This window comes from Panthera onca, chromosome A3 (genome assembly GCF_046562875.1).
Source record: "Panthera onca isolate mPanOnc1 chromosome A3, mPanOnc1 haplotype 2, whole genome shotgun sequence".
NCBI lineage: Eukaryota > Metazoa > Chordata > Mammalia > Carnivora > Felidae > Panthera > Panthera onca.
In genome coordinates this window covers 123,993,083-124,020,501 of record NC_138341.1, presented here as the reverse complement: position 1 = coordinate 124,020,501, position 27,419 = coordinate 123,993,083, and the positions used below count along the sequence as shown (strand labels likewise).

The following is a 27,419-nucleotide window of genomic DNA, read 5'->3' as shown; positions in this document are numbered from 1 at the left end:
TGTTGGTTCCCAAAGCAAAGGCGTGAGCACTGGTCCTTGGCAGGGGATGGGCTTGACATATTCCTTCCCTGCAGAGAAGACAAAGCAGCTTTGGAAGACTGAAGTCCGAGGCAGGGGCCCGGCCAGGAGGACACTGTCAGTCCTTTCCGAACCATCTGCTTTGGTGTTTATGTCAGGCCCAGAGGATGGGAAAAATGGCAACTGGTGAAAATAGTCACAGGCTGGTCACCTCAACGATCTTGTCTGCAAGGTTGGACTGGGGAATTTTGGAGACTTTTTTAGCAGGCTAAACTAGGACGCAAAAATGTTTTGATTGTTCCTTCTCTCATTTATCAAATGTTGAGTGCCTACTAAGCGACAGACACTTCTTAGGAAGGAAGGACAAGACAGATGGAGGGAGGTGAGAGTCACGTGAGAAAGAGATATGGGACAAGAGGGGCTACGCTGGGTGGGGAGGGCAGAGAAATCTCTAAGGAGGCGAAACTGTCTAAGGCATGGAAGGCAGCTGGCACACAATAAACCGTCAATAAATATTTATTTGAAAGAAGAAAGGAAGGAATGGGTGAAGGGATGAATGAATGAATGAATGAATGAGCAAACTAGTTAACTTCCTTTCCAGATCCAGCCCCTCCTGGGCAGCCACCAGCTCTTCTTCATCTATTCTCCCATGGTCACACCTTATGAGGGTGACAAGAAAAGAGGAGAATGGTAAAGAGGCCTACAGGTGAGTCCACGTTCTACGACCAGGACAAAGGAGGCCAAGGATGCTTATTATCAAGCACCTCCCATTCTCGAGGTGCTGTGGAGGGCTTTCGCCACCGACCCCAGTGACTCTCAAACCGAGGGGGCAAGAGACCTGCAGTCAGATCCCAGCCCTGTGGCTGCCTTGCTCTGCGACCTGGGGCAGACCGCTTTCCCTCTCTAGACCTTAGCCCCTGTATTCAATGCTACCCAGCCTCCTGGGTTTCAATGGATTGGTGCCCAAAACAAATGAAGAAGCAAACTTGGAAAGTGGCTCCTGGAGCAATGTTGACAGATTTGGGGTGTCCTTTGGAGGACAGTGTCCCCCAACTCTCCCACGTGTGCCCCAACTATCTTGGGCAAGATGGGCTCCTTATACACCATGAACGGGGAGCTGGGAGCCCTCCTGACATGGCAGCTATTCTGGGGGTGGGCAGGCAGGGGGTGCGGGGATGTTAATGATTGTCCTGCGTTGCTGGCCACCCATCACTGCTCTCTAAGAATGCTCTGAGCCCCAGCCAGGGAGGTTTGGGTGGGAAATTGAGGTTAACAATTGCTCAGCTTGGGGGTATCTTATTGCCCTGCTGAGCCCCTGGGAAGGAGCATAAGGGATTAAACATTAATACAGACTCTCCAGCAGAGGAGACCAGGGCCAGCACATAAGGAACAGGGGTAAAGGCAGGGACAACTCGGCCGAGATCCCTGGCCTGTTATCCTTCCCAAAGTGGGGAGGGATCTATGGGACACAGCATCTGATCCAGGTCCCAGTGTGAAGGTGAGGACCAGCCACACCAGTGTTTCCACAGTGTGTCGACCCTAGCATACAAATAGGTGCTCCAGGAGAGTCTGGGGTCAGGGGAGTTTGAGAAGCCCTGGGTTTCACAAAGTTCAGTTGCACAAAGTTCAGTTTCACAAAGTTCAGTTCACAAAGTTCACTTCTCAGAAACTTTAATAGACTAACATACATTGCCAATGTTTTGTGCAAATGTGCACACTAGAGAAGCAAATGCACCAGGAGCTGAGGTCTGGGGCACTGTCCACTGGTGCCCCTGAGCTCCCTCCCTCCCAGCTGAGAAGGTGACCCAGTCCAGCGACCCTTTCCCAGAAAGTGTCTGCAGAGGCCTAGGGGGTGCCTGGTCAGGAGCCATCATTTGCAATATCTGTGAAACTCACCTGTCCTCAGAAATGTACCCGTGCCTCCCTGGGACCTTTCTGGTATTCCAAAGAATGTACGTGGGAAATAAAATGCTGAGTGAAACCATCTTGGTGGGATACAAGAAAGTGACACTTAGGGAGGCCAGCTGCGGCCTGGGCACAATGGAGGTGCTCCGTTACATGATCATTTCAAATAGTGATGTCTTTAATTTTTTATGAAGCAGATATTATAATTCCCACTTTACAGATAAGAAAACTGAGGCTCAGAGAGAGGAAGCAATTTGCCCAAGATTACACAAAGCACCAGTCTTAGAGCCAGGGCTCAAGCTCAAATCTCCTGATCCCTGGCTCTGGGGCCCTGTCAACATGTCCCCAGGAGACCTGTCTCGTGCAGGAGTGCAGTGGCTAGAAGCCTGGACTTTGGAGCTTGCCCACCAAAGCACACTTGCATGCACAGTGTTCTAATCCCAGCTGTGCTGGGTGCTAGCTGTGTGACCCTGAGCAGGTCACTTAAGCTCTCTGTGCTCCAGTTTCATCACCTATAAGATGGGGATGATAATAGTACCTATCTCATAGGGCTGTTGGATGGATTAAATGAGTTAATATTTGTATAGTGATTTACACAGCTCGAGACACACACGAGCACCATGTGTGTTTTGTTAAATAAAATCAAACCAGTCCAAGGCTATATCCCAGGTGGGCCAGCAGGATCTACCTGCCCAGTGCCCCCACTGCCCACAGACCATGTCTCCTCTCACCTGGTCATCCAGAGGGAGCTCGCAGAAAGCAGGAATGTACTTGGCCCACTCAACGAGCACCAGCAACTGCTCCTTCATGGACTCGCACACATCGGCGATGCTGGCGATCTTTTTCGCCCGAATGTCTCCGTTGATCCCAGAGACGGGGGAGGTGATCTGGGGGAAGAGAAGGAAAATGCTGAGGATGGCCAAGCCCTCCTACAGTCTCTGTCCTCTGCACAGAGCGCACTCCCCCCAGATAGTTTCCAGGTCTGCAAAAGGGGAGATGGACTACAGATGCCTTCTAGGCTCCGGAGGAAGCTCAGAGGCAGGTGGAGAGCAGAAAAGATGCTGAAGAAGTCAGCTATGAGGGAGGAGGCCTCCCCCCGGGCCTTCACCTGCTGCCCAATTCCCAATGTCAGCTTCTTAGAACCCCAAGGAGACTCTCGGCCCTACAGGAGAAGCGGGGCAAAAATCATCATCCTCATCTGGTAGGTAAAGAAACCAGCCCAGAGAGGTGCTGTGACTTGCCCAAGGTCACAGAGCAGGGGACGGGCTGAGCCCCAGTTTGCTAATCTGTCTGCTTGTGCACTAATCTGTTCTCTTAGGGCTCAGGTGATCTCAGGCCCTCATGACAGTAAACTCTGCTTGGCCTGCAGAACACATGCATGCAAAGGGTCGGACTAGAAAGTGCCACAGTGTGCCAGACCCGAGTTTGAGTTCTGCCTTTGCTACTAAACTGGCTGTATGACACTGGACTCGGTTTCCCTTCTGTGATATCCCAGGACCCTTCTAGCTGTTGCTTCAGGACCTGGCTGGAGAGGACAGGGGTGGAGGTGAGACCCCTCCTTGGTGTGGGGGATCCCCAGGTGGGTAGAGGGTCGTCCCAGTACCTGCTGGGACAGGACCTCGGCCTGCAACAATGCATTGATGGAGGGCAGGCTGCTGTCCTCGTAGCTTGATCGGCGAGTGCTGATCCGGTCCCGCTCATTTTGCACAGCTGGGAGGAGGAGAGAGCGATGAGGAGGGAGGCCAGGGATGGGGTGGAGGGAAGGGTGGTCCCCTGACTGCTGAGGAGCGGGTGAGGCGCGAGGGGAGAGAGCTCGACCCAGCAGGAGATACTGAAGGGCTGAACTGGAGTAAAGGAAACACGGTTGGTGGTGGGAATAGGAGGGAGCACCCAGGGGGCAGAGCCCGGCTCAGCGTGTGGGAATGAGGAGAAATGCATTCCAACCCAGCACGTGGGAGAAACTTCGAAGCACCAGAACTGCCCCCAACACAACGGGGCGCTGAGGGAGTGATCCACCCGTCCCCGGACGGATGCAACACAGTGATGCCTTGGAGAGGGTTTAAGATGGGTCTTGAGTATTGAAGAGGGGATCTGTCTAGATGACAGATGTTTAAGCTCTGTTTTGGAGAAGGGGCCCTTTTTTCCCAGATGAAAGTGGGTAAAATAAGCAAAAAATGCCTCTGGGTGACACAGAGATGGCCCAGGGGTTCCTGAACACGGAGACGGAAGGCCTGGAAAAGGGGATCTGGAGGCCCCCACCTGCCTGGCACGTGCTCCAGGCTAACCTCAGAGACAGCAAGAAGCAGCCCTGGGCCCCTCCCGTCCCACCGGTGCACTCTCCTCCAGGAACTCAGAGATCTGGGCCTCCACCTACGGGGGCCCCCACACCTCCCTGCACGTCCCCATCCGTGTCAGTCCTGGCCTAAGATTTAAGATGGACCTTCTGTTGCCCTGGCCGTCCCCTAGAGTCCAAGAGGCCTCACTGTGGAACGAGGCTTTGCTGAAGCTGGCAGGAGGGAGCACGAGGCGGCCGGAGACCTGGGTGGCTGTCTGGAATTTGCCACTTACTCTGTGTGCTGGTAGAAATCAAGTCCTCTCTTGGGGCCTCGGTTTCCCCATCTATAAACTTTTTCCCTCCCAGACCCGCTCCTCTTCAGTCTTGCCCACGTCAGGAATAGGCTAGTTTATTCTTCCTCTCCCAGCCTGGGAGTCCTCTCTTTATTTCACGGGCCGCCTCTGCTCACGCCCACGTGCTGTCCAGAATCCCCACAGAGTCCACGCGTGCCCCCTCCCCCGTCCCCCGCTCCAGTCTGGACCCTGCTACGTCTTCCCTCGAGCAGCTCAGGCTCTCCTCCCTGGTCTCTTTGCTTTTGGCCTCGCCTTGACCGTCTGGGCACCTCGCAGAAGACGAGGGGATCCACTAACACTGAACTCAGTCACGATCCCCCACTGCTCAAAACCAGTGACTCCCCGGCCCACGTGGAGTGAAGCCACAACCCCTACCGTGGCCCCTCTTCTCGGGTCCCACTCCACCCGCTCTCGCTCAGCACCTCTGCCAAGGATTCTGACCCCACCCCCCAGCTTAGCCTCTTGACTTCTCGCCTGGTTCCGTGCCAACGTCACCTTCTCAGAGACACCCTCTCTGACCATCCTGCCCGACGTGGCATCCCTCCCTCATGCTCTGCCCTTTATTTACACTGCTTCACTTTTCTTTGGGGCCCTTATTGTAGAATCCTTTGTTCATTCTTTACTCTCTGTCCCTCGATGGGAAGGAAAGCTCCAGAACGCTAGCACTATGGTCCTGTTCGCTGCCGTAGCCCCAGTGACTAGAACGCAGCTTGGTGCACAGTGGGTGCTCAGTACGTGTTTGTCAGGTGAATGCAACAAGTTTTGGTTCCCAGTTGGGCCCAATGCCCTCTCTCTCTGTGGGACCCCCACATTGCAGCCATCCAGCTTCCTCTCGATTTCACACAGTCTTGAAGTCAGAGAATGAAAATCAAAGAGTCTGAACGGAGCCCCGGAGTGGGTGGGGTATGACCGAGGTCCCAGGTAAGAAATCTCTCCTGCGACCCACCTCCCGGGAGAGGACCGGCTCCCGGGACTGCTCCCCTGCACACGTGGTGGCCCTGCCCGCCGCCGACACCCCTCCCATGGCTGCCAGCTCCCGCACCCACCAGGGCGCCGAGTGGAGGCGGGCCCAATAAAAGGGCCGCTGTCAGCAGCTGCGGATTGGGCTCCTCAAGGTTAGCTGGTGTTATCAGTGCCCAGCGAGAGCTCAGTCACGGAATGATGTTTTCCAAATGTTTGCTCAGTATTAGCAGGGTCGGGGACCTAATGTAACTTCTATTGAATATTAACCGACCCGGCCAGAGGCAGAGAGGAGGATGAGCCTGTCTTCCCAGAGAACCCCTGGACGGGGCCCATGGGGGGCTGGGCTGGGGTTCTGAGGAAAGACCCATCAGACCACCCCGGCCCACCACCAACCTGTACCTGCTGCACCCACCCTTGGCCCAGCTTCCTGAGTGGGCTTCCGTCCAGGAGCTGGGCATTTGTCCCGGGTCTGCCAGTCAAGACCCAGGTAGGTGTTGTCTCAGGTTATAGGAGAGAATTCAAGACCTGCTGTTGGGCCCACTGACCCCCAGCTTTCTCCCCAGAGTCTTCTTCCCTTCAAGGGAACCCACTTCTGGCCACCATGGAATATCCTCTGGCCAAGACTCACAGGCCTGTGGGATTTGGAGCCCTTCCCTGTGGTCAAGAGGAAGTTTCAGGAACCTAGACCAGAGAAGATGCCTCCAGGCTGAGCCTCCCAATGTCCATCCAGGGAGCTTGGTGTCTGCCCAGCTCGGGGGAACCCAAGTTCTAGTCCTGACCCCACCCAATCATGTCACCTGTCTGGCTTGAATTTCCCCATCTGTAAAGTAGGGAGGGGGTAGATTTGACGCCCTTGCATACGCCCGGCCGGTCCGTAAATCCTGTGTTTGCAGCAAATGCTTTCCTGTCATCACCACTTTTGGGTTTCAATTCCTGAATCCTAAGGCCATCAAAGAAGAGAAATGAAAACTTGTCCCAAGTCTCTGGATCACGGAGGCTTCCACTGAGAATCTCTCTTGGCTTTGAGGACTTCCCAGCAGGCTGACGAGGGGCGTTGGGACTAGCAGACTTGGGTAGACCTGGTAATCCTCTTTCTTCCCAGAGCTTGACGGTGACAGCAACTGACTACTTTTCTGCCCTGGCCTAGTCTCGAAGCAACCAAGCTACTGCATGCATCATGATCTTCCGGTTGACCAAGGCGTGCAAATAAGCGTCAACATCTACAGGCCGACACTCACCTGCCATCAGCCAATCTTCCCATCCTCCTGGCATAAAGCTGCCTTCCCTGAGCCATGAAGCACTGGCTATTTTCAAGGTTACGCCAAGGCAGAACGGCCTGGAGCTCCCCTTCCCCTTCCAGGAGCCAGGACACGGGTCTGCTGTCTCCTTGGCAGCTCAAGGGGAGGACCAGGGAACAAACACACATGTCCCCATGGGGAGTGGTACATCAGTGAGTGTGTAGCTGGACTCACAGAGCTGGAAGGCACCAGTATCACCTTCCTCACTTTATAGATGGGAAAACCAGAGTCCAGAAGGAATGTCCCTGAAGTGACACCCATGCCAACGCCTCTGCAGGTTTAGCAAGAGACACATATGAAGACTGAACACATGCAGGCACCAGGCCACATACGGCCCAGGAAGGCTGTCGATCCTTCTGCTGCCTGCCTGTCACGAGGCCTGAAACTTTACCATGAGACATCCACGCTCTCGAACTTGAAACCTTAGGCTGTTGGGGAGTAAAACCACCGGCTGTGAGAACCATAGACCACGAGGCCCCTAGACTGCAGTTCTCAGGCTTGTCCTTGCCTCCAGCCGCTCATCCACATGCCACAGTCCCGCCTCTCACATTCCTCACTCCACAATGTGGTACCCAACTCGGAGGAGAGAGACTCGACCTCACTGAGAACTGGGTAGGGGGAGGTGGGGGGTGTCGACCTTTGAAAAAGGCCCTCCCATCTGAGAGTCCCCGACCCCTACCAGATCTGGGAGCTACCATGGTGGAGTTGGCAACAGGAGGGGACCTTGGGAACCACCCACTGCTTCATAGGGGTCAGCAGGCCCAACTCCCTAACAGGACTCATGAGCAAGTCCCCTCAGGGGTGGCATGCAGACATACGTCCTAGGGAGGGGTTGGGGAGAACAGGGGCTCCGAGGCAGAGACGGGGAGGGGTGCCCTCCCTTCGCATGGGCGAAGTCGGCTTGGGCAGGCTGGTCCCAGCTTCCTACCCTGGGGTGCGGTGTGTCGGGGGGTGTCATACAGGACCGGACGGGGGGCTGGGTGTGCCACACGGCTGCAGGCTAGGGGTGAAGGTCTGGTGCCCGAGCTGGGGGAGGGGAGTGGAGGGGAGAAGGAGATGAAGAAGTTAAAGGATTTTTGCTTCCTGAGCTCAGGCTGCCAACATTTTAAATGTTCCTGAGGTCTGGAGGTCATAAAGGAGGCAGCGTTGAGGGACCACGAGACAGCACTGAACTCTAGTCTGGAGCACTGGGTGCAAACCTCGGATCTTGCACTGACAAGCTGTGTGGCCTTAGGCAAGTTGCTGAACCACTCTGGGCGTCGGTTCCCTCCTCCAGGAAGAGGGGGACTGACAATTCCCCGGCCACCTAGGGTGCCACGTCATCACTCGTGGAAAAGCCCAGCCCAGTGACTGGCATCTGCTGGTGGCAGGAGGCCTGGAAAGACCTTAATAAACGTGCTCTGGTCTTCCCCTCTGCCTCCACCCAGGTCAAGTCTGACACCTCGTTCCCACTCCCTAAAACATGAAAACTTTGGGCCACCTGATACTCAACACTGAAAACTAAGGAACGGGTGCACCTGTCCCTGGGACCGGAAGCTCAGGAAGAAAGCCCCCACCTCCCACCCCACGCTGTCCACATTTGCTGAGTCTGCATGGTGGATACGTGGACGTGTGTAAGGTCATTCTCTGCTCTCCTCCTGTTCGAAAGAGTATATTAAGAGAAAACGCCCAAATGGGCTTCCCGCGGCGGTGAGGCAGGTACGGGTGGTGACGGCTGGGAACCTGAGCGCCCCAGAGTGCGAGTTTATCTCTTCCAATCTTTCTCAAGACCAAGCCCAGCCCCTCCCTGTGGTCAGATTGCCAGGCCCTCCCTCCTCTCAGCCATTAGCCATTCACCCTGGAGCCTGTCGCCGAGTCATAAAGTGTGGCCGCAGTTGTAAATGACTGTCCGGGACTGCGGGTGTGGGTGGGGTGGTGGGGTGGAAGGGGGAGGGCCGAGGCTCACCTTCCTTCTTCATGCCAGCCCGGAAGCACTTCTTGAGCCTGCAGTAGCGGCACTGGTTCCTCTTGTCTTTGTCCACCACGCACTGCCGACTAAATCTGAAGAGGGCTCGGATGGTTGGATGGAGAAGGGACGGCCCTCCCATCCCAGGACTGAACTAGAACCCTGGCCACCTGTTGACTCCCAGCCTCCTCGCCTCCATCACAGGAGCTGTGTGAACCACGAGAAAGGCCCTGGGACTCCCTGAGAATCCAACCCTGACCGGCTGAACATGGGGAAACTGAGGCTCAGAGAGGTGACCTGTAGCCCAGGATCGCTCGACCTGGTGGTAGAACTGAGTTTGGAAACTCTAGCCCCTTGAATACCAGGGCACTGCTATCACAGAATGTGATAGAGCCCATAGCAGGCTCCTGGTTATGGTTCAGAGTCAATACTTGGTTCACATAAGTGACTCTCTGGAGGGGACATAAACAGAGGCAGTGCCCCACAGGGGTTATGGGTGGAGCCCTGAGTATCATCCTGGGCTCTGCCATTCATTCAAGCTGGATGACCTTGGACAAGTTCCTGGCCCTCTCCAAGCCACAGCTTCCTCATCTATAAAATGGGAAGAATAATAGTCACCATGTCAGAGGGGTGTTGACAGGTAGAAATAAGATAATATGTGGACGGGGCTTGGCACAGCGTCACCATATGCCAAATACTCATAACCGAATGCCACTATTTTATTATTGTTGTTTCTCATCACGGGAGATGCTTTTGAAGGCAGGATCCCGAGGAAGGCTTTGGGAAGCCCTTGGGGTATATGGAAAGGCCTGGGGCCAATCCCCTATTTGCCCCAGGAAAAGCATCGGGTTGAGGGATGGGCCCCATCCTCTGAGGCTTCACAGTGGGCTTGATCCCAAGCCTCATGGATCCTCATTTGCTAAATAAGAAAAGTAACAATGGGCTTGCGGGGCCAGTTAAATACATGCAAAGATTCAGTTTGTCTGGCATATAGTAAGTGCTCAGTAAAGGGCAGCTGGTAGCTTTATGCTCAGTAAATGAGGTTCCTAGAATGGATGTTCCCATTTGGGTCCCCAAAGCCTAAGAAACCAGAAGAAGCTTTAAGTCCTCAGAAGGAGGTTGTTCCTGGGACCTAGTCCGGGAGTAGACAAACTGGGGAACATCATTAGCTCAAGTGGACCCACTTTCCAGCTAGAGAAATCAAGGCTCCAAGCAGGGGCTCCTCACCTGCAGGAGTACATGTGGTTCTTTCTCACACTCCTCCGGAAGAAGCCCTTGCAACCGTCACAGCTGGAGGCACCGTAGTGTTTCCCTGTGGCCCGGTCCCCACAGATGGCGCACAGGGCGCTGACACCCAGGCTGTTGGGTGCGTTGAGGTTGGCACCTTCTGATGGGGATGTGTCTGCACCAGAGGAGACAAGAGTGAGAGCTCAGGAGGGACAGAAATTCACGTCCCAGAGGCCCTGCACCCCTGGTGGTTTAGCTTCAGAAACCAATATGAGCATCGTGGGGGTCTCCCCCCGGGGCTTCAGCCTCATTCAGACCGAGGTTCCCACTCCCCCAATGACCTTGGGCAAGTCCCTTGGCATGCGGAATGCCCGTTTTGCATCATTACTTAGGGATGGTTGTGACACTGACTTCACAGAGTCCTTTGTGAGGACCTGTTTCTCCCCAAGGTGGAGAGAGCTGGGCCCAGCTTTCTCTGGGAAGTAATGAAAACCTGGCCACCCGCTCCGATGCATCTGACCCTTACAGACCGTGACTGACGGGGCCGAGGGGGCTGTGGAAGAGACAAACACACCGTAGCATCTACTCAGGCCCTGCTCAGGTCCTGTCCCTCATTTCTCAATGTACCCACACGCCTTGCAAACTGTCCCGGGGAACAGGAAGACACGCACCAAAGACAGTGGCCCATTTGTCCTGCTGGGAGGGTCGTGGCAGGGATCTGGGTACCTCTAGAATATGTCCTGTCCCAGAGGCAAAATCTACTGCATCTCTATAAATCTGAGAAGGGGGATACGAGGCAGGTGGCAAAGATGGGGATGGGGTATTTAGAGTCCTGGGTGCTACTGCTGCTGCTGCTGCTAACTCACCTGTGACTTTGGACAAATTCCTTTCCCTCGCTTCAAGTCGTACTGGGCCTCAGTTTCCCTCACTGTAACAGGTGGTGGTTCGACTGGTCTGGTTGTTTCCAATTTTTTTTTTTTTTGTTAATTTCAGTAGCTGAAGCATATTTTTGTAAGCAAATCTTCTACCTCTTGGAGAAGATACTATTAGCTGGGGTGGGTAGGCAAGGTGCACGGGGGGGTGGAGGGGCAGGCTTAGCTCGCTTCTCCTTAGGTGATCCACTTCAGGAGGAGCCCCTCTTCCGTGGGCCTCTAGTCTGCGCTTGACTCCGGAGACTCCCTTCTGCTAATCCTCTGGCGGTTTTCTGGGTTCTTTAGGCAGGTGTAGGTGGAATCTAAGTGATCGGCAGGACGCGCTGTGAGCCCCGCGTCCTCCTACGCCGCCATCTTCCGGAACCCCTCTTGGAGAAGATACTAAATGCCATGGGCCATCTCCCCAGAAAAACGCGTGCATATGTACACCACACAGTCAGGCGCGCACACGTGTTTGCATAGAAACCTTGAATCTGACCTTGAGTTCCCAGGGCACACCCCACTGAGAACCGGAGAGGGGCATCGCGCTGCAGTCAAGAGCACGCGCTCTGTAGCCCTCCTGCCAAGCTTCAGTCTCAGCTTGCCCACTTCTTAGCCATGTGTCGTCGGCTAAGACTCCTACGAGGATTCAGTGAATCAATGTATGTGACGTGCTTGGTACATAAAAAGCACTGCATCAGCATTTGTGAAATAAAATCTTTCCTGCAAAATCAAACTCCTGGAGCAGGTGTTGTCCAACCTCCGGGCATAAAAGGACACCACTGCGTCTTTGCTGTTGCCTGGCTGAACATCTCCTAGACCCCTGAGGGTGCCCGGGGGCACAGCCCCCTCCACTTGGTGAATTATTCCCGGAGATGGGGATAATTGTTAAGCCGTGTCGGTGCCCTTTCTCCCTCAGCCTCACCTCCCCCAACCCCTGGGGAGATATGACCCCACAACTCCTGGTCATTTCAGTGGAGGCTGGGGGCAGGGCTTCCTACATCCTGGGCAGAAGGGGCTGAGTGCCGCCTGGTGTATCACTTCACCCCTGGGTTCAGCTGATAGACCCATTCTCTAAGCGAGCACACCAAGGCTCAGAAAGGACAAGTGACTTGCCCAGGGTGATCACACTGTTGTTAAGTAGAGGACGCAGATTTACACCCCGGGGATGCTGGACGACTCTGGCCAGTGCTGCTATTGTTGGGGTGCCTGCTGAGGCCTCTGATAAACAAAGACCCTGCTGCTGCTGCTGCTGCTGCTGCTGCTGCTGCTTCTGAATCTGGGGTGGGGGACGGCTGGGGATCTTTCCATGGAGCCCTGGAGGCACCAGCCCAGGATGTATTTAAAATGGGATCCCAACACTCAGACCCCTTCAAATGTCATAAGGAAACACAGCCCTTTCTTACAGATGCCGAACGTTCTTGAGAAGACCCATGTGGGGCCGGGATCAGTTACCAGTGCTAAGCGCCGGGTGCCTTGTCTTATTTAATCCTCTGGTTACCTCTGAGAGGCAGGCGCCATTATTTATTCCCATTTGACAGATGAGGAAACAGAAGCTCATAGAGGAAAATGGCTTGCAGAGCTCACATAGTTGGGAAGGATCAATGGTAGTATCTGAGCCCAGATTCTTCTGGCTCCTGAGCTGGAGGCTGTTCTGTCTGGGGGACACCCAGTGGTGGCCTCTGCCTCAAGTGCACAGGATTCCTGGGAGGTGTAGGCTCTGAAGGGGTGATGGGGCTGGCCCCAGGGAGTAGTCTGGGGCTGGGCAGTGGCCTGGAGTGTGACAGCACACAATGTCCCTGCAGGGTCACACGACACTCTGCCTAGTGCAGAAGCTTCTTGTTTACCATTTCCTGTGTGTTGTCTCCTCAATTCCCTTATGCGGACACTCCTAAAAGGCGGCTGGCCAGCAGACCTGAGGTGATTAAGCCCATTTTACAGAAGATAGAGAGGCCAGAAAGGGGATATGATATGCCCAAGGTCACACAGTGAGTGAATGGCAGGGGCAGACGAGCAGCTGGTGAGGCCGACCATGGGCAGGGCAGTCACATCTTTCTGGCTGAGCCAAAGCGACCACACGCGTTACAGACCTCTGCTGGAGCCGCACAGCCATGGAAGGAAGGCAGGTGGCAGGCTGACCTCGGCCACCTGCCAGCCACCTCTCCTCTGGGGCTGGCCTAGGGCCCTTCCCCTCTAGAAGCTTCCTGGCTTCCAGGCCTCCTCCCTTCCCCTACCTCCTTGCAGAGGAGAACCTCCCACCCGATTCAGATGTGCTCTTGGTGATATGGGAGCAGATATACAAACCTGAGGAGAAACACACTCAGACAAGAAGATCTGCTCAGAGAGAAACAGACATGTGGCTGATGTGAATCTCCTTTGGCAAATGGCAATATCAAAACCCTGCATATCATGTCTGCATAATCATGTTTACCAGAGAGTACGGACACTCAGCACAGGGATGTGCACCGAGCACCTGTAGACAGGTGGGTACAAACAGGGCCACAAGACAGAACGTGCATACAGGACACGCATCCAGAAAGCACAGGGCACACGAACAGATCCACATCCGCGGCACATGCACATACATTCACTGCTGCCTATGTACATAAGCGAGACAAACACATGTGCCCCTAGAGACATCAACAGACACAGACACACTCGATGACCAAATACAAGTGGAAATCGACATGGAACAGGCATGCACGGGCACAAATACGCCAATGAATTCCCGAAGGAATGTGTTTGCCAACACGGTACACCCCCACCCAACACACTTACACAGAAACTGGTGCATGCACACCAAGAGGAAGTCATGAGCACACACAGCACTCACTGCTGATTGGCATCTCACTGAGCAAAACTTCCCTTAAGAACTCCTTTTTTTCCTAAGCGGGGCGTTCACCCCAGGAAAGTCCCAAAGACACCCGGTTGTGTCTCCATCCAGCATCTTCAGGGACAGAAGACACCTTTCTATGTCTCTGGACCTATGCCCAAAGGGTTCGTGAAGGGGCCTAGTTGGGCCCAAGTACTGGAGCCAGATGCCAACGGGGAGCTCACGGTCATGTCCTCACTCTCCAGTGACGCTCTGAGCAGACCTAGTTTTGAGGTAACAGGGACCAGAAGGGCCAGGCGGGAATCCCGGGGCCTACTTTCGCTGGGGACTTGCCCGCTCAGGCCTCCCGCACCCAGAATGCCTCTGGTCACTGTACCCGGGCACATTTTTTTCACCTGGCGACACCCATACTGGCCTATAGGCCCAACCTGCCATTTTCTGTCATTCTCCCCCCGGCCCAGCGTTGAGTGCCACAGACACGCTCCGGTATCTGGGCATACCCGCCCCCAGTGGCACGCCTGGGTACACTTGTCCCCACCTACCATTGCCCATCGTCAACACCTGCACATTCTCGAATTCCAGGGTGGTGTAGGCTGGGTCCAGCGCGGCACTATAGTCGGCCATGTCCATGTCGACAAGGGTTTTGGAGAGGCGCATCCTCCCCTTCCACACCTCAGCCGCTTGCCCTGCCCAGGATGCCCACCCCGAAGGCTCCGGGCAGAGCCCTGGCCCCCGCCCTCCGCCCTCCCACCGCCTCCTCCCAGGGGCCCCCTCTGCCTTCCTGCGTTTCAAACCGTCCTCTGGGAGGATCTGCTGGGAGTCTTGGCCTAGCCCCTGCGAAGGGGTGGAGGCTCTGCCGGGGAGGGGTGGGGGTTAATGGTTAATCGGCTCCCCCACTGGAGGAGAGGCTGGGCGGGGCTGCAGGGATTTGGCTGTTTGTTGGCTCCCGGTGGACACCAGGGTGCTGTTACAACAGCTGGGGCCCTAACTCCCCGATATTCAGGTATGGATTTCTGTAAAACGGGCACGCTAACTCACCGGCACTCATTTGACCCCTGACTCAGCCATGCCCCCAAGTCACTGTCACCCCGAGTCCGGCATTCTAACTGATATGCTCAGACACTGGCAGCCCACCTCCAAGATGCCCTAATTCAGTAACCTCCCAAATCAGTGACTTCTACCTTCTATGCTCTTGAGATGGAGCTGCCTTGTGGCACATGAATTAAAAACCTAAATCCCAGGGCCCAGACACCAGTCTTCTCTCCTGGGAACTCCCTTCCAGTTTCCCATCTCCCTGGGGAGCAGCATGGATTCACCCCTGGTTCCCCACCCTGCTCTCCATGACCCCACTATGGCCACCACTAGCCCCCATAGCACCAGCTGCTCAGGTCAGACGTCACCTCCTCCTGGTTCCTTCCCCCGCCCCTCTAGACAGCCAGAGACGAGGCTTGCAGCCCCGCAGACCTGGATTACACTCAGGCGCCTACCCCCTACTAATCGGGACTTTGGGTAAATGATTCTCCTCTTGGAGCCTCAGTTTCCTCCTCCGTAAAAGGCATAATCGACCTCAAAGGGTGGCTTGAGTATTAAATGAGATGGTATCAGGCAACCATAAGGCAGCACCCAGCAAGTGCCCGTCCCGTCTTCCCCGCCCCATCCCTTTCCTATCTCCCTCTTCTCTCCACCCATCGCCTCCCCCAGAAGGGCCATCTGTGAGCCAATCACCCAAGCAGTTAGGTCCCTGTGCTTGGTTTCATGCTCTGCTGTTGCCAAAATTCTTAACGATTTCCGAACAAGGGGCCCTGCAAATTCTGCAGCTGGTCCTGCCAACCTTCCGCAGGCGTTCACCCTTTTCTTGTCTCTCCCTCCAGCCCCACGGCCCTCTCCTCGGGCCCTGTCAAGAGCTCCCCACCTAGCCGGGGAGGTGAGGTCACAATGAAGGAGGTAGAAAGCGCAGGCGAGGGCAGAAGGGCCTAGATTTGGGAGTCTGGGAGCCTGTCCTCTCTGCCAGCCGGAGCACCAGTGGGTGAATTAACGATAGCCGAGTAGGGAGGGGCGCGGAGGTGAGGTAGTGACAGAGTGAATCAATGAACGAGTGGGTGAATTAGGAAAGGGTGAATCAGAGAGTACATATGTGGGGGAGTTTATGTGTGGGTAAATCAGTGGGAGAGGCGGTGTGTGTGTGAGGACATGCAGAGGCACCCCCCTCATATTCTTCCAGTTAGAAGCCTTTTCTGTGCCCTGTGTAGGCTAGTTCTGCCCCCCTCCAAGGTCTCCCCAGGCCTGAGATGACCGGGGCTGTGGGGGGAAGCCATGGTTCTAGAGGAGAAGAGAGGCTGGATTTGGTGTCAGGAGACCTCCGTTTAGGAGCTATCTCTGTCACTGTTCGGATGACTTTGTCCAAATCACATCTCCCTCGGGGCCTCATTTTCCCCATCTGTAAAATGGGGAGATCTTGGCCCATTTGTCCGTTGGTCAAGACCCCCCAGAGAGGGAGGAAGAGAGAGCTCCCCTTCCCCCAATCTGCACTTTGACATTTGTTAAGGGCCAAAGGAGACTTCAGCCATTGGCAGATTCCTCCCGTGCCTACCCGAGGATGTCTGATCCTGGCTCCAGTAGCCGGTACAGAGTTCAGCTGGGCAGGAGACCGGATTGAGGGATAAACACAGAGGAGAAGGAGGGACAGCTCTGGGAGGGGCCCCCCAGGGCTGAGCCCAGGTCCTACCACCTGTCTGGCACCTGCGATGGGCCACACACAGCTACTCCCCTCACAAGCCAGCAATACGTGGCCTGCACATACAGCGATTTGTCAGTTCTAAGAGGCACACTTCCTCATTACCAAAATGGGGCGTGATTATCGGCACATCGGAATTTAATGGGTAACGAAAATGGCAAATTTTCAACCTCTATAGATGACACCTTAGGTTGAACTAAATAAGGTCTATGATCAACTGGGGTGAGCCATGTCAGGTCACGTGCATGACCCGGCACACATAAGAACCACCAGACGGACAGTCTGCACATGACAAGCTACTAAGTTCGCAGACCGTGACACGAACACTTTACCAAACGCACAACACACATGACCCACTGCTTCTGAGTCACAGTCCAGAAACCTGTTTCATACCCTGCCCATGTCCCACTCTTGAACTCTAACTACTCACACACGAGCTTTTCCAATCTATTACGTACGTGGTTCCTTTCGCTCTCAGCCAACCCCAAGCAATGGCTTCTAGATACATGTCCCCCATATAAACAACACTCCACCTGTGAGATCAACTGGCTCTGTGATCTCAAGCGAGTTATTATTTTGGAGCCTCAGTTTCTCCTTCCGTAAAATGGGCCTACTGTGTAGTTTGTTGTGAAGATCAAATAAAAAGATAAAATAAGCCACAGGCCTTGGAATCAGACAGAGCTAGGTCAAAATCCGGGCACTGCCAACTTCCCAAACTATGACATCAGGTCCTACCCCACCCGGCCTTAGTTTTGGCCGCAGATAAATGGGTTGATGCCTTCTTCGCAGGGACGCTGTAGGCTACGCCACGTGTAGGCATCTGGCATAACAGAGGCAATTATCGTCACTGGCGATTGACTCCTTTTTTTTTTTTTTTTTTTTTAATTTTTTTTTTTCAACGTTTTTTATTTATTTTTGGGACAGAGAGAGACAGAGCATGAACGGGGGAGGGGCAGAGAGAGAGGGAGACACAGAATCGGAAACAGGCTCCAGGCTCCGAGCCATCAGCCCAGAGCCTGACGCGGGGCTCGAACTCACGGACCGTGAGATCGTGACCTGGCTGAAGTCGGACGCTTAACCGACTGCGCCACCCAGGCGCCCCGCGATTGACTCCTTGACACCCTAGCCACACAATCGGTCGCAATCAGAACCCTGCTCGGGAGAGCTCCCAGGTATACAAAGCGACCCCTGCTCGGGAGAGCTCCCAGGGATACAAAGGCCGGCCTCGGTGCCATCAACTCAGCAGCCATTCTTTCCCTCTGTCCTGCCCCTTGGGCTGTCTGACCCCACTCCACATGAGGTGGCTCCCAGCAGATAACAGAGGCCCTCAGAGCTCACCAAGAGAGCCAGCTCCTTCATGTGGCAGATAGTGAAATGGAGGCCTCTAGGAGGGAAGGAGAGCTCTAGAAGGGAAGAGGGGCTCCTTTGGGGCAGCTGGCGGGGGGGGGGGGGTTGCCTCACACCCAGCTGTGGGCAGGGCACTCAAGCCTCTGGTGTGGACTGTGGTTAAGAGCTGCCACTCTGGACACATTTTTCTTTTAAACTATAATAATGGCTAACGTTTCTGGAGAGATTCTGTGCTAGGCCCGGGGCTAAGAATCTTCTGCTCCCCTCAGTTTATCTGTTCTGCTTTACAGATGACAAAACTAAGGCTCAGAGACGGGAAGTGACTTGCCTAAGCACAAAGGAGGGGCTGTCATTTGAGCCCAAATCTGACTGCAGAGTTTAAGGGCTTCACCCCATACCTCTGCCTCCTTCCAGGAGTCCCAGAAAGGACGACAGAATTCTGGAGCCCTGGAGCCTGCGACTGTCATGTTCCTGCCGGGAGCTCAGGGGTCTGAGGAGCCAAGGAGCCTGTCCCCAGGCACGTGCAAATCCAGAGGCATCGTCCAGACACTGGCCACCCCAGGCCACCTGGCATCTTAGCTCCCCCCGGGTACTAACTACCCTACTATCTCCTGTCTCTCCTCGCCCCGCCCCACCACCCGGGGAACTGGGACTTATCAAGACAAAGAACAAAAGTCGTGGGGGAAAGAAGCCAAGAGCCATCTCCACTCTGGGGTAGGGCCCTCCAGTTTCGCCCCTTTGAAATTTCAAATTCCAGTTTGTGGACAAAGTCCTAACTTTCTCACAATATAGGTCCCCAACCACTGACCAAACTCCAGTCCAGGCAGCCAGCAGGCCCGGGGCTGGTCCGGCCTTGCTGTCTTTCCCCTGGCAGTTCTCAAGTCCAGGGGGAGGGATCCTGGGCCAACTGGGGTCTGCCAGGCCATCCCCGCAGCCCTACTCCACCCCACCCCACAGGGACCCCTGCCTCCCATCTGAGAGGACAGCTCTCTTCCCGGAGCTGGGATCTGACGCTTGCTGGTGCCAACAGCAGATACCAGGTAGGCCCCCTCCCTGTTCTGGGCACCTTCTCTCCCCCCTGAATTCCTAAAGCACGGCCCATACAACCCTCCTCACCCTGAAACCCTCCTCACCCTGGATAAGGCCACATTGGCTTAATCCAATCATGACCTCGCAAAACTTCAAGACTGGAAAGGGTGTCTCAGCCAACCCACCCATTTGGTGGATGGAGACACTGAAGTCCCCAGGGTAGTGGCAGCTGGCTGTAGGCTTCACCACAGACCTTCGGGCCCTCACTGAGCCCCAGAGGGTGGAAGGAACATGCTCAAAGCCACACAGTGGTGGGGAGGGGGAGCTTTGCCTTAACAAGAAGACCGCAAGCTCTGTGAGGACACTGGTGCTTCATCACAGCCCTCAAGGGCCCTGGAAACACCTCCTGGGGACCCTGGATGGTGGAGCGTTCGTTCCCTCAATCACTGATGGCCACTGGGTTGCCACGGGAGTACTTCCGAGAGGAAGATGAGGGAACTCAGGGCTGAAGGCCAGCGGATTTGGAAGGAAACAACCTTCGTGTGGTTAACTGATAACTGAGCCCCATCCTTGGGCCCCCAGAAGCCTCCTTCCTCCCTCTTCTCAGCACGATTAAGACGAAATTACCTGCCTGCTAATCATTGCTGAGCCTGTTGATTTTGCCTTAAAAAATTAACTGGGCATGAGTTTGTGGTTTGCCTCACCCCTAACCCTGAAAAGGCCTGGGTGGGCAGGAGGCCACCCGGGTTATGCAAGAGGCTGCTGGCCTCCCCACGCACATCCAGCGCCTCCTCTCCTGCTCTCCAAAGACTAGGTTTTGCTCAAGAGTCAACAGTCTGCTTGTTCCCTCTGCTCTGGGTCCTGAGCAAATTTGCTCTTTTACCAAAGAGAGATAAAGGCAGCTGGGGGGGCAGGGGGGGCTTTACAAACAGGGATGCAGGGCGGCAGCTTTGAGCATAGGATTCTAGAATCCTGCGGTGTCAGAGGCTGGAGAGTGCAGGCCAGAGCCTTTCAAATGGGATCTGAGGTTCCTAGGAGCCAAGGGAGGGTACGCACAGGCCCGCTTCACCCAGGGCCTGCCTCTTAGATGCTCTCCCCTTAATACTTCCTTTGAAAGGTAGAGGCAGAGCCGGTGATGGGAACCTGAAAGATGCTGGGCCAACCTCAGGATATCCCTTCCCTCCGTGTGCAGATGGTGGAGGGATGGGGGCTCATCCAGGGACAGGAGGTCGCCCCCCGTGTCCTAGGTCTCCAGCTAGCCTGAGGAAGACAGGGGCTCTCTCTGGACTCGGTGATGTGTTCTAGACATTAGGGAACAAGATGCACTGGAAATGCCCTGCTTTGCCCATCACCCCCCAGCCCACGGCTGGCTCGAGCAGAGAGGTGCCTAGAGCCACTTCTGGAGAATTCACCTGGCCCCGAGTCCTGTGGGCCTTCTGAGGAGCAGCCATGAGCAGCAAACAAGGCCTCCAAGTTATGGCCCGCCTCGGCCGCGTCCTCAGTGTCAGACCACAGAGCAAGACGCAGGGCCCTTCCCTGACTCTGCTCCTCTCTTGAATCTGGTTCCTCGCCCGCGATTGGGAATAACAATACCTAACTCAGAGGCTCGCTATGAGGACGAAACGGAGCACGGATGACCATGGCTGATGCTGAGGAAGCTGTTTTGCAGGCTTTACACGTGCTACCACGTTAACCCTCACAACCAATTTGTGAGGTAGGCAGTATTTTTATCACCATCTCACAGACCTGAGGCACAGAGGTTTGAGTCATATGCCCAAGCTCACACAGTGTGTGAGAAGCAAGAGCTGGGATTCCAGCCTGAGCGGTCTGGCTCTCCAGAGTCTGTGCTCTTAACCCCGGGGCCACACCACCCGTCCAGGCGCCCAATGCAAGTTGGCGAGTATGACGTTAAAATAAGCTCCCTCCTGAGGCGCGTGCGGGCTCTGTGCATGGACTGTGCGGGCGGGAGAAGGCCTGAGATGGAAGGTCGGTCTCTGGGCTGGAGTGGTCAGGGATGGATTCCTGGAGGAGGTGGCATCCTGGGCAGAAGGGACACCCAGAAGTGGAGAACATGGCGAGTGATGACGGAAGGACATGGAAGCCTCTCTGGCCAGAGAGCAGGGCATTGTGGGAGATGCCAACTACAAGGCTCGGGAGGTAGGGTAGAGCCTGTGGTCTGGAGAATGATCAGGAAGCAAGCCAGGAGGACTTGGGTCTGTGTAGGCGGGGCCTCTCTGAGGGCTGCCTCCTGCCAGGTGGCTTGTGACTTCTGGGCTGAGGCTGTTGTTGTTCTGTTTATGTCCTTCCCTCCCCCCCCTCCCCCCGATTATGTTCCTGACTTTATCTGCAGAAGTGACCTTCGGAGTTAGATGGGGCCTGCCCAGCCCCTGTGGGGCCTGAAGGATGATAGCAAGCCCCTGCCTGGCCCAGGCCCTGGTCATGGTGTAAGGGGTGAACCCATATCCCAGGAACCACCCTGGGTCTCCCTGTACCCTTGTACCGAAGGGCCCCAGATATTTGCCTGAAAGTCACTGAGATGTACCTTTTGGGAGTCCTGAGATGCAGGCGAGGAATCAGTTGTACAGGTTGCTCACTGCACAAAGTTGTACAGGTTGTACAACTGCATACAGTTGTATAGGTTGCTCACTGCATGAAGCTTCTCTGTGCAAGGAAGTGAGTCAGTGTAGAAATCTAGTCCTTGTTCCACTTACCAAACCAAGTGCCTATGGAAATTTGTCTGCCCAGAGGAGAGCACCTCTTATTTATTTTCAAAAAGGCTCCATGAGAGCCCTGCCTCAGCTCAGCTTCCAGCCACTGACCTTGGGCAAGGTCATTTTCCTCCCTGGCCTCGGTTTCCTATTTGAAAAGTTGTCTAGCATAAAGCAGCGATTCAGCCCTGACAGTGAATTAGAATCACTTGGGACCTTTAAAAGAATATTGATGCCCAGGACCCATCACAGACCAATGATCAAATCTTGGGATTGGGGTGAGTGGGTGCTAGGCATCAGTATTTTTTAAAGTTCCTAAGTGATTCTAGGGGCACCTGGGTGGCTCAGTCAGTTAAGCGTCCAACTTCGGCTCAGGTCATGATCTCGCAGTTCATGAGTTCGAGCCCTGTATTGGGCTCTGTGTTGACAGCTTGGAGGCTGGAGCCTGCTTCGGATTCTGTGTCTCCCTCTCTCTCTGCACACCTCCCCCCCACCCCACCCCCGCCTCACTTGTTCTCTGTCTCTGTCTCTCTCTCTGTCTCATTCTGTCTCTATCTCAAAAATAAATACACATTAAAAAAAAAATTAAAAGAAAAAAAAAGAGAGAGAGGCCTAGTGGTGCATCCATGGTCTGCAACTCACTAGTTGCAACTTGAGTGAGGCTCAGTTTCCTCATCTGTAAAATGGGAATGATGACAGCTTCCTGGTAGTCAGAATGTCTACTCAGTGAGAAGATATTCAGATAGCACCTGGCACTATGGCTAGCATGTAGAGACCTCCTGATTCTTGGTACCAGTGACCATTATTTTGCAGTTGGCAAACGAGATTGGCTTGAAATAAAAGGCCTTTCCAGGTCAAAGTCAGAGACTCAAAGGCAGGCTTTCTCTGTGACTTGTGTCAAGTCCTAGCACTTTGGTCTCAGTCTTGGCTATACTCCTGTTATATTGTTGAGGTATGTGTGATTGTCATTGCTACGTGATATTTTACCAATTTCTTAAAATTTTTATTTAAAATTTTTTTCTTAACGTTTCTTTATTTTGAGAGACAAAGAAAGAAGAGCAAGTGGGGGAGAGGCAGAGAGGGAGAGAGAGAATTCCAAGCCGACTCTGCACTGTCAGCGGAGAGGCCCGAACTCACAAACCGCGAGATCATGACCTGAGCCCAAATCAAGAGTTGGACGCTTAACCAACTAAGCCACCCAGGCGTCCCATGTTAAAATTTTGTAATTAATTTTTGAATCAGTACTTCATTCACATGGTTCAAAAATCAAGGGGCGCCTGGGTGGCTCAGTCAGTTAAGCATCTGACTTTGGTTGAGGTCATGATCTCACAGTTCATGAGTTCGAGCCCCGCGTCGGGCTCTGCGCTGACAGCTCAGAGCCTAGAGCCTGCTTCAGATTCTGTGTCTCCCTCTCTCTCTGCCCCTCCTCTGCTCATGCTCTGTCTCTCTCTCAAAAATTAACATTAAAAATTTTTTAAATGAGAACAATAAAAAAAACTTTGAGAAGTCTTGGTCCCCTTCTCCCCACTGCCCACCAGTCCACCCCTTGTCCTCACCACAGGCAACCACTCCTCTCACTTCTTTACGCCTCTTCCTGGTTTGTTCCACGCTTACCAGATCGGGTGTTATCACCCTGTCCCTCCACTGCTCTGTACTTCGAGTTGGTGATTTAATGGCACAGCTGCAGCCGCTGAGAGCAAGGCTTGGAGGAAGGAAGCGTTATTGCCCCCGCCTCACAGGGGAGGAAAGTGAGGCTCACCTTGCTGGGTCAATAGTGTTTTGAGCTGTCTCTACCTGGTTCCAGAGCCGTGTTTGCCCCCAGGCCCCAGTGTGGCCTTCCAGAAAACCTGGCCCTGTGAGCTTTGGAGACTGACCTAAATCTCTCTGGTGCTGGCCTGGCAGGAGGTGGGGTGGGGATGGGCTGGTAGGGCCCCCACGGCGTCTGGACCCTGAAGACACATAGAGGCTGAAGCAGGGAATAAAAAATGTCCACAGTCATCCAGATGGTGACTCAGCCAGGGGATGTCCCCTGGATGGGACAGTTAGGGCCTGGCGGCCATGTCCTCCGGTGGAGTGGAGCCTACCCGGAAGTCTCTGCCAGCCTCCAGGAGACAGGAAGGGTCAGGAGGAGGAGAGGGAGGGAGGGAAGGGGAGCATGGCCAATGGGACAGCCCAGGGGGAAGAAGACTAGGGGGCCCCCTTTGTGGAGGTCAGGGAGGAGCATTTGGACTTCAAGGCAGAGGGGACAATGTCATCTTAATCACTGCCTTCTGCTCAGGTGACCCACCGGCTCCAGTTCACTAACTCACTGACTTTGGGCAGTCACTTTCCTTCTCTGTGCCTCAATTCCCCAAACTGCAAAATGAAGGAGATTAGGTAGCTGGTCTTTAGCTAAAAGACCCTGTAACGCTCCCCTCACCTTGTTGAGGGAATCTGGATCTGCCTTGATCAGAATGGCATCCGCCTATCAAAGACCCTGGGCCTTCCTGGGTTGGGGGCCAGGGGTCCAAGGCCTCTGCACTGCTCCAAAATCTGGACTTCTCCCCTGAGTCGTGTGTCTCTCTTCCGCCACCCCGTCCTCCTCTCCAGGTAGTTGTGGAGTCCGGACCATACCTGGGAGGTGCTGGGGGAAGCCCTGGCCCCAGTCTGACATCCTCCTCCTGGTGTTATGGGATCCCGCACAGTGAGCAACCTCTTCATCCTGGGGGAGCCCCTGCTGCCACCCTGGCACCCAAGACCCTGTGAGGGCTGCGGGGCAGCGCTAATCTCTTAATACTGGTCACAATGAGATTTCAGGGATGGTAGGAGGTGGTCTCCATAGAAACCGTGGACCCGCCCAGGACCCATGCAAGGAATTAGCCACAGGGCTCAGCAAGGGGGTCCTGGAGACCCAACCCAAACAGGAACAGGAAGTACAGCATCCTGGACTCCTGGGTCCTGCCTCCGCCCTCCCGTGGTTTCTCAGACGGTTGGCGACAAACTGCACCCCTTGTACTGCCTCAGTGTTCTCCTGTGAAACTGGACGGAGCCACATTCACAGGGACAGCCCTGTTACCTTTCTGAGCCTCAGTTTCTTCATCCTCCAATTGGGGTTCCAATCCCTAACCCAGGGGCTTTTTGAGAACAGTGCAGGCTTCAGAGTCTGTCAGACAGGAGTCTGAAGCTCAGCTTTTGCCACTCATTTGGCAGGCCAAGCATTTCACTTCTCTCACTTTGCTCATCAATACAATGGGCACAGCGATACCAACCTAGCATCACTGTTGTAGCTGACTGCTGGGTACGGATACTCAGTGGACGAGTCTCCTCCTCTGCTCTCTCTGATTGCCCCACCCATACTGCACATCGGTCCCCCACCCCTAGCCACTCGCCTCTTTCAAATCCCACAGCCTCCGCCTTGGCTCTGGCCTTTGCACATGCCAGGCCTTCTGCCCAAAGCTGCTGTCACACCTTTTTATTCTCCCCTTCCCCCTCCAAGCTCCATCGTGGACTCCTCCTCTGGGCAGCCCTCCTGGTTCCTCCTTTGTGCTCACCTGGCCCCCAACACCTTACACCATCACAGTGTAGTCAAATGGCGGTTGCTGCTTGCGTCTCTGCCTCCTCCATTGGACTGTGTCCCATTTACTGTTAAATTCCCAGGACCCAGCTGGAGCTTAATATAATGGGGTGGATGGACAAATGAGTGAATGAATGAAGGACTCTATCCATCCAATCATTTAACCTTTATTCAGCATTTTCCACGTGCACCACTGCAGGTGTGGGATACAGCTGTGAAGGCAAGAGGCAAGATTCCTCCCCCACAGACTTGCAGGGTGCCCAGGTACATTTAAGATAAACATCGAATAATGTTTTAATATAAATATGTACCAAATAACGCAGGAAGCATACTTACACTTAAAAAGTAAGGTGTTGTTTATCTCAAATTCCAATGTAACTGGGCATTCTTTGGCATGTCTGGCCCTCCCTATTCCCTCTCTCACAGAGCTTACATTTTGACGGGGAGGTGTGATGCAGAGACAGTAAGCAAGCAAATAAATGTTTCAAAAGAGAATGTCAGGGGCATTTAGGTGGTTCAGTTGGTTTAGCTTCCAACTTTGGCTCAGCGCAGAGCCCACATCTGAAAGTCTGTACCCACCCCCCAGCCTCTCCGCTCCTCCCCCACTCGCACGTGCATTCTCTCAAAAAATTTAAAAAAAAATTGAAAGAGAATTTCAAATACTGACGAAGTGCAATGGCAAGACGAAACTGCAGGTTGTGCTAGCGCCTGGGGATGACAGGGGGTGTCTTTGGAGAGGGTGATCTCCCTAGTGGCCCTGACCTGCGTGGCACAGTTCTAAATCCCAAAGAGATGCTCCTTTCGTAAAGTCCTTTAAGGATTTTAAGTCCTTTAAGGATTTTAAAGGGCTTGGTGGAGGCTATTCAACTTGAGAGAAGGACTCCGAGGTGGGCAGAGGGCGCCTTGGAGGGAGGGGAGCTGCCCTGTCTCCTTTGACAGACTCCACAATTTTGCATTTTGGATCTGGGCCTTCACAAACCTTCACCAACTCTCTGCCCCACCCCTCGGTCAGCCAATGTCCTCTGCGGGGCTGGGAGCCAGAGGAAGGGGCCAAAGGGGCTGTGCAGAGAAGCGTGGCCACCCGGGCCAGAACTGGGAGTTCTAACTCCGTCCCCCACACCCCCACCCCAGCCCCGCGGTTGCCTGAGGGCACAGGGCAGAACCAGCTGTCGCTGCAGAACCGGAGGGCTTCGGGGAGGAAGCGGCTCAGACACGCCTAAGAGCCTCGCTTTGCGCATCCCGGGCTCCCCCTAGTGGCCAATTCTGGATTGGCGCTGAGAAACTTTCAAATAACCGCACAGGTTTAACCAATCACAGCGGAAGTAGCATTACAATCCCACCAATCACAGGCCAAGACGGACTAATCTCTCCAAAACCAGAGGGAAGGCAGCTCGACCGGTTCACCAGTCACCGCTCTCTGGGTTTAGTCACCGAGCAAGCTAACATCCCCGCATTGACACACCAGCCCTTGGCCACTGCACCAATCAGAAAGCAAGATTTTAAAACTTGCTCCCCAAGGCTGGTATGGCGCTGCCCTTACATCATCTATGAAATTTATATTCCCGACACTTGGTCCCACGTGCCCGCGCCGTTGAGTAGGGTCCCACACCTCGGGCTGGCTCCACTGATAGTGTGCATTTGCATTCAGGGGCATTTATGTATTTTCACATTTAAAGATAGTAATAGCATTAAATATCATCCCCCCCATTATAGAAATTAATGTATGGGTCTGGGAGAGTGGAGAACGTAGGACCTTGGGAGTAGACACACCAGAACTGGAGTTCAGTTACTAGGTTAGTGAAGGACAATTCACTCCCCCTTCCTCATGCTTTGAAAGAGAACAATAGTAATCACACCTGCATTGTCATAGTCCATCACCCCACACCCTGGGAGTCACTATCTTTGTGTTCCTCTCTCCCAAATCATCGGAAAATCCAGTGCTTGCCACCTTTAACAGTAACTCAGATTTTCACCATCTTTCCACCTGCACCACAGTCAACCTCGTCACATCAGTATCATCTCTGAAGGTCTGCGAAAGTCTTTTCACTTCTTTTCTCCCTACCACCCACTCTTGCGGGGGTGGGGGGGGGTGATTCTTTACACACAGACTGCATCAGGCCCCCCCATACTGAAACTTTAATGGCTTCCTACGCATTTATAATTAAACTCATAAAATTCAAAACTCCCGTGGACCTTGTGTGTCTATCCCTGCATCCCCAGCCTCCATTTCATTCCATTCTCCCTAGTCCCGTGGCTGCAGCCACACCAGCCTTTTGTGTCTGGCTCAGCGTCTTTGCACATTCTTTTTTTCTTTGCCCGG

General features: G+C 54.3%; 1 protein-coding gene across 6 annotated transcripts in view; it reads right to left on the bottom strand.

The window, feature by feature from the left end:
* Positions 1–27,419, bottom strand: part of HNF4A (hepatocyte nuclear factor 4 alpha) — a 59,336-nt gene that overhangs the window by 12,065 nt on the left and 19,852 nt on the right. The window contains exons 1-5 of one of the 6 annotated variants that reach the window (XM_060618561.3): positions 24,160–24,262; positions 9,985–10,159; positions 8,758–8,852; positions 3,527–3,633; positions 2,655–2,810 (exon numbers count right to left, since the gene is read on the bottom strand). In XM_060618561.3, the coding sequence (XP_060474544.1) occupies positions 2,655–2,810; positions 3,527–3,633; positions 8,758–8,852; positions 9,985–10,159; positions 24,160–24,199 (573 nt within the window). In that variant the 5' untranslated portion in view covers positions 24,200–24,262. Of the gene's footprint in view, positions 1–2,654; positions 2,811–3,526; positions 3,634–8,757; positions 8,853–9,984; positions 10,160–14,270; positions 14,526–24,159; positions 24,263–27,419 lie in introns of those variants that run through there. The other 5 variants (XM_060618534.3, XM_060618519.3, XM_060618542.3 and 2 more) reach the window with 5 other exon arrangements.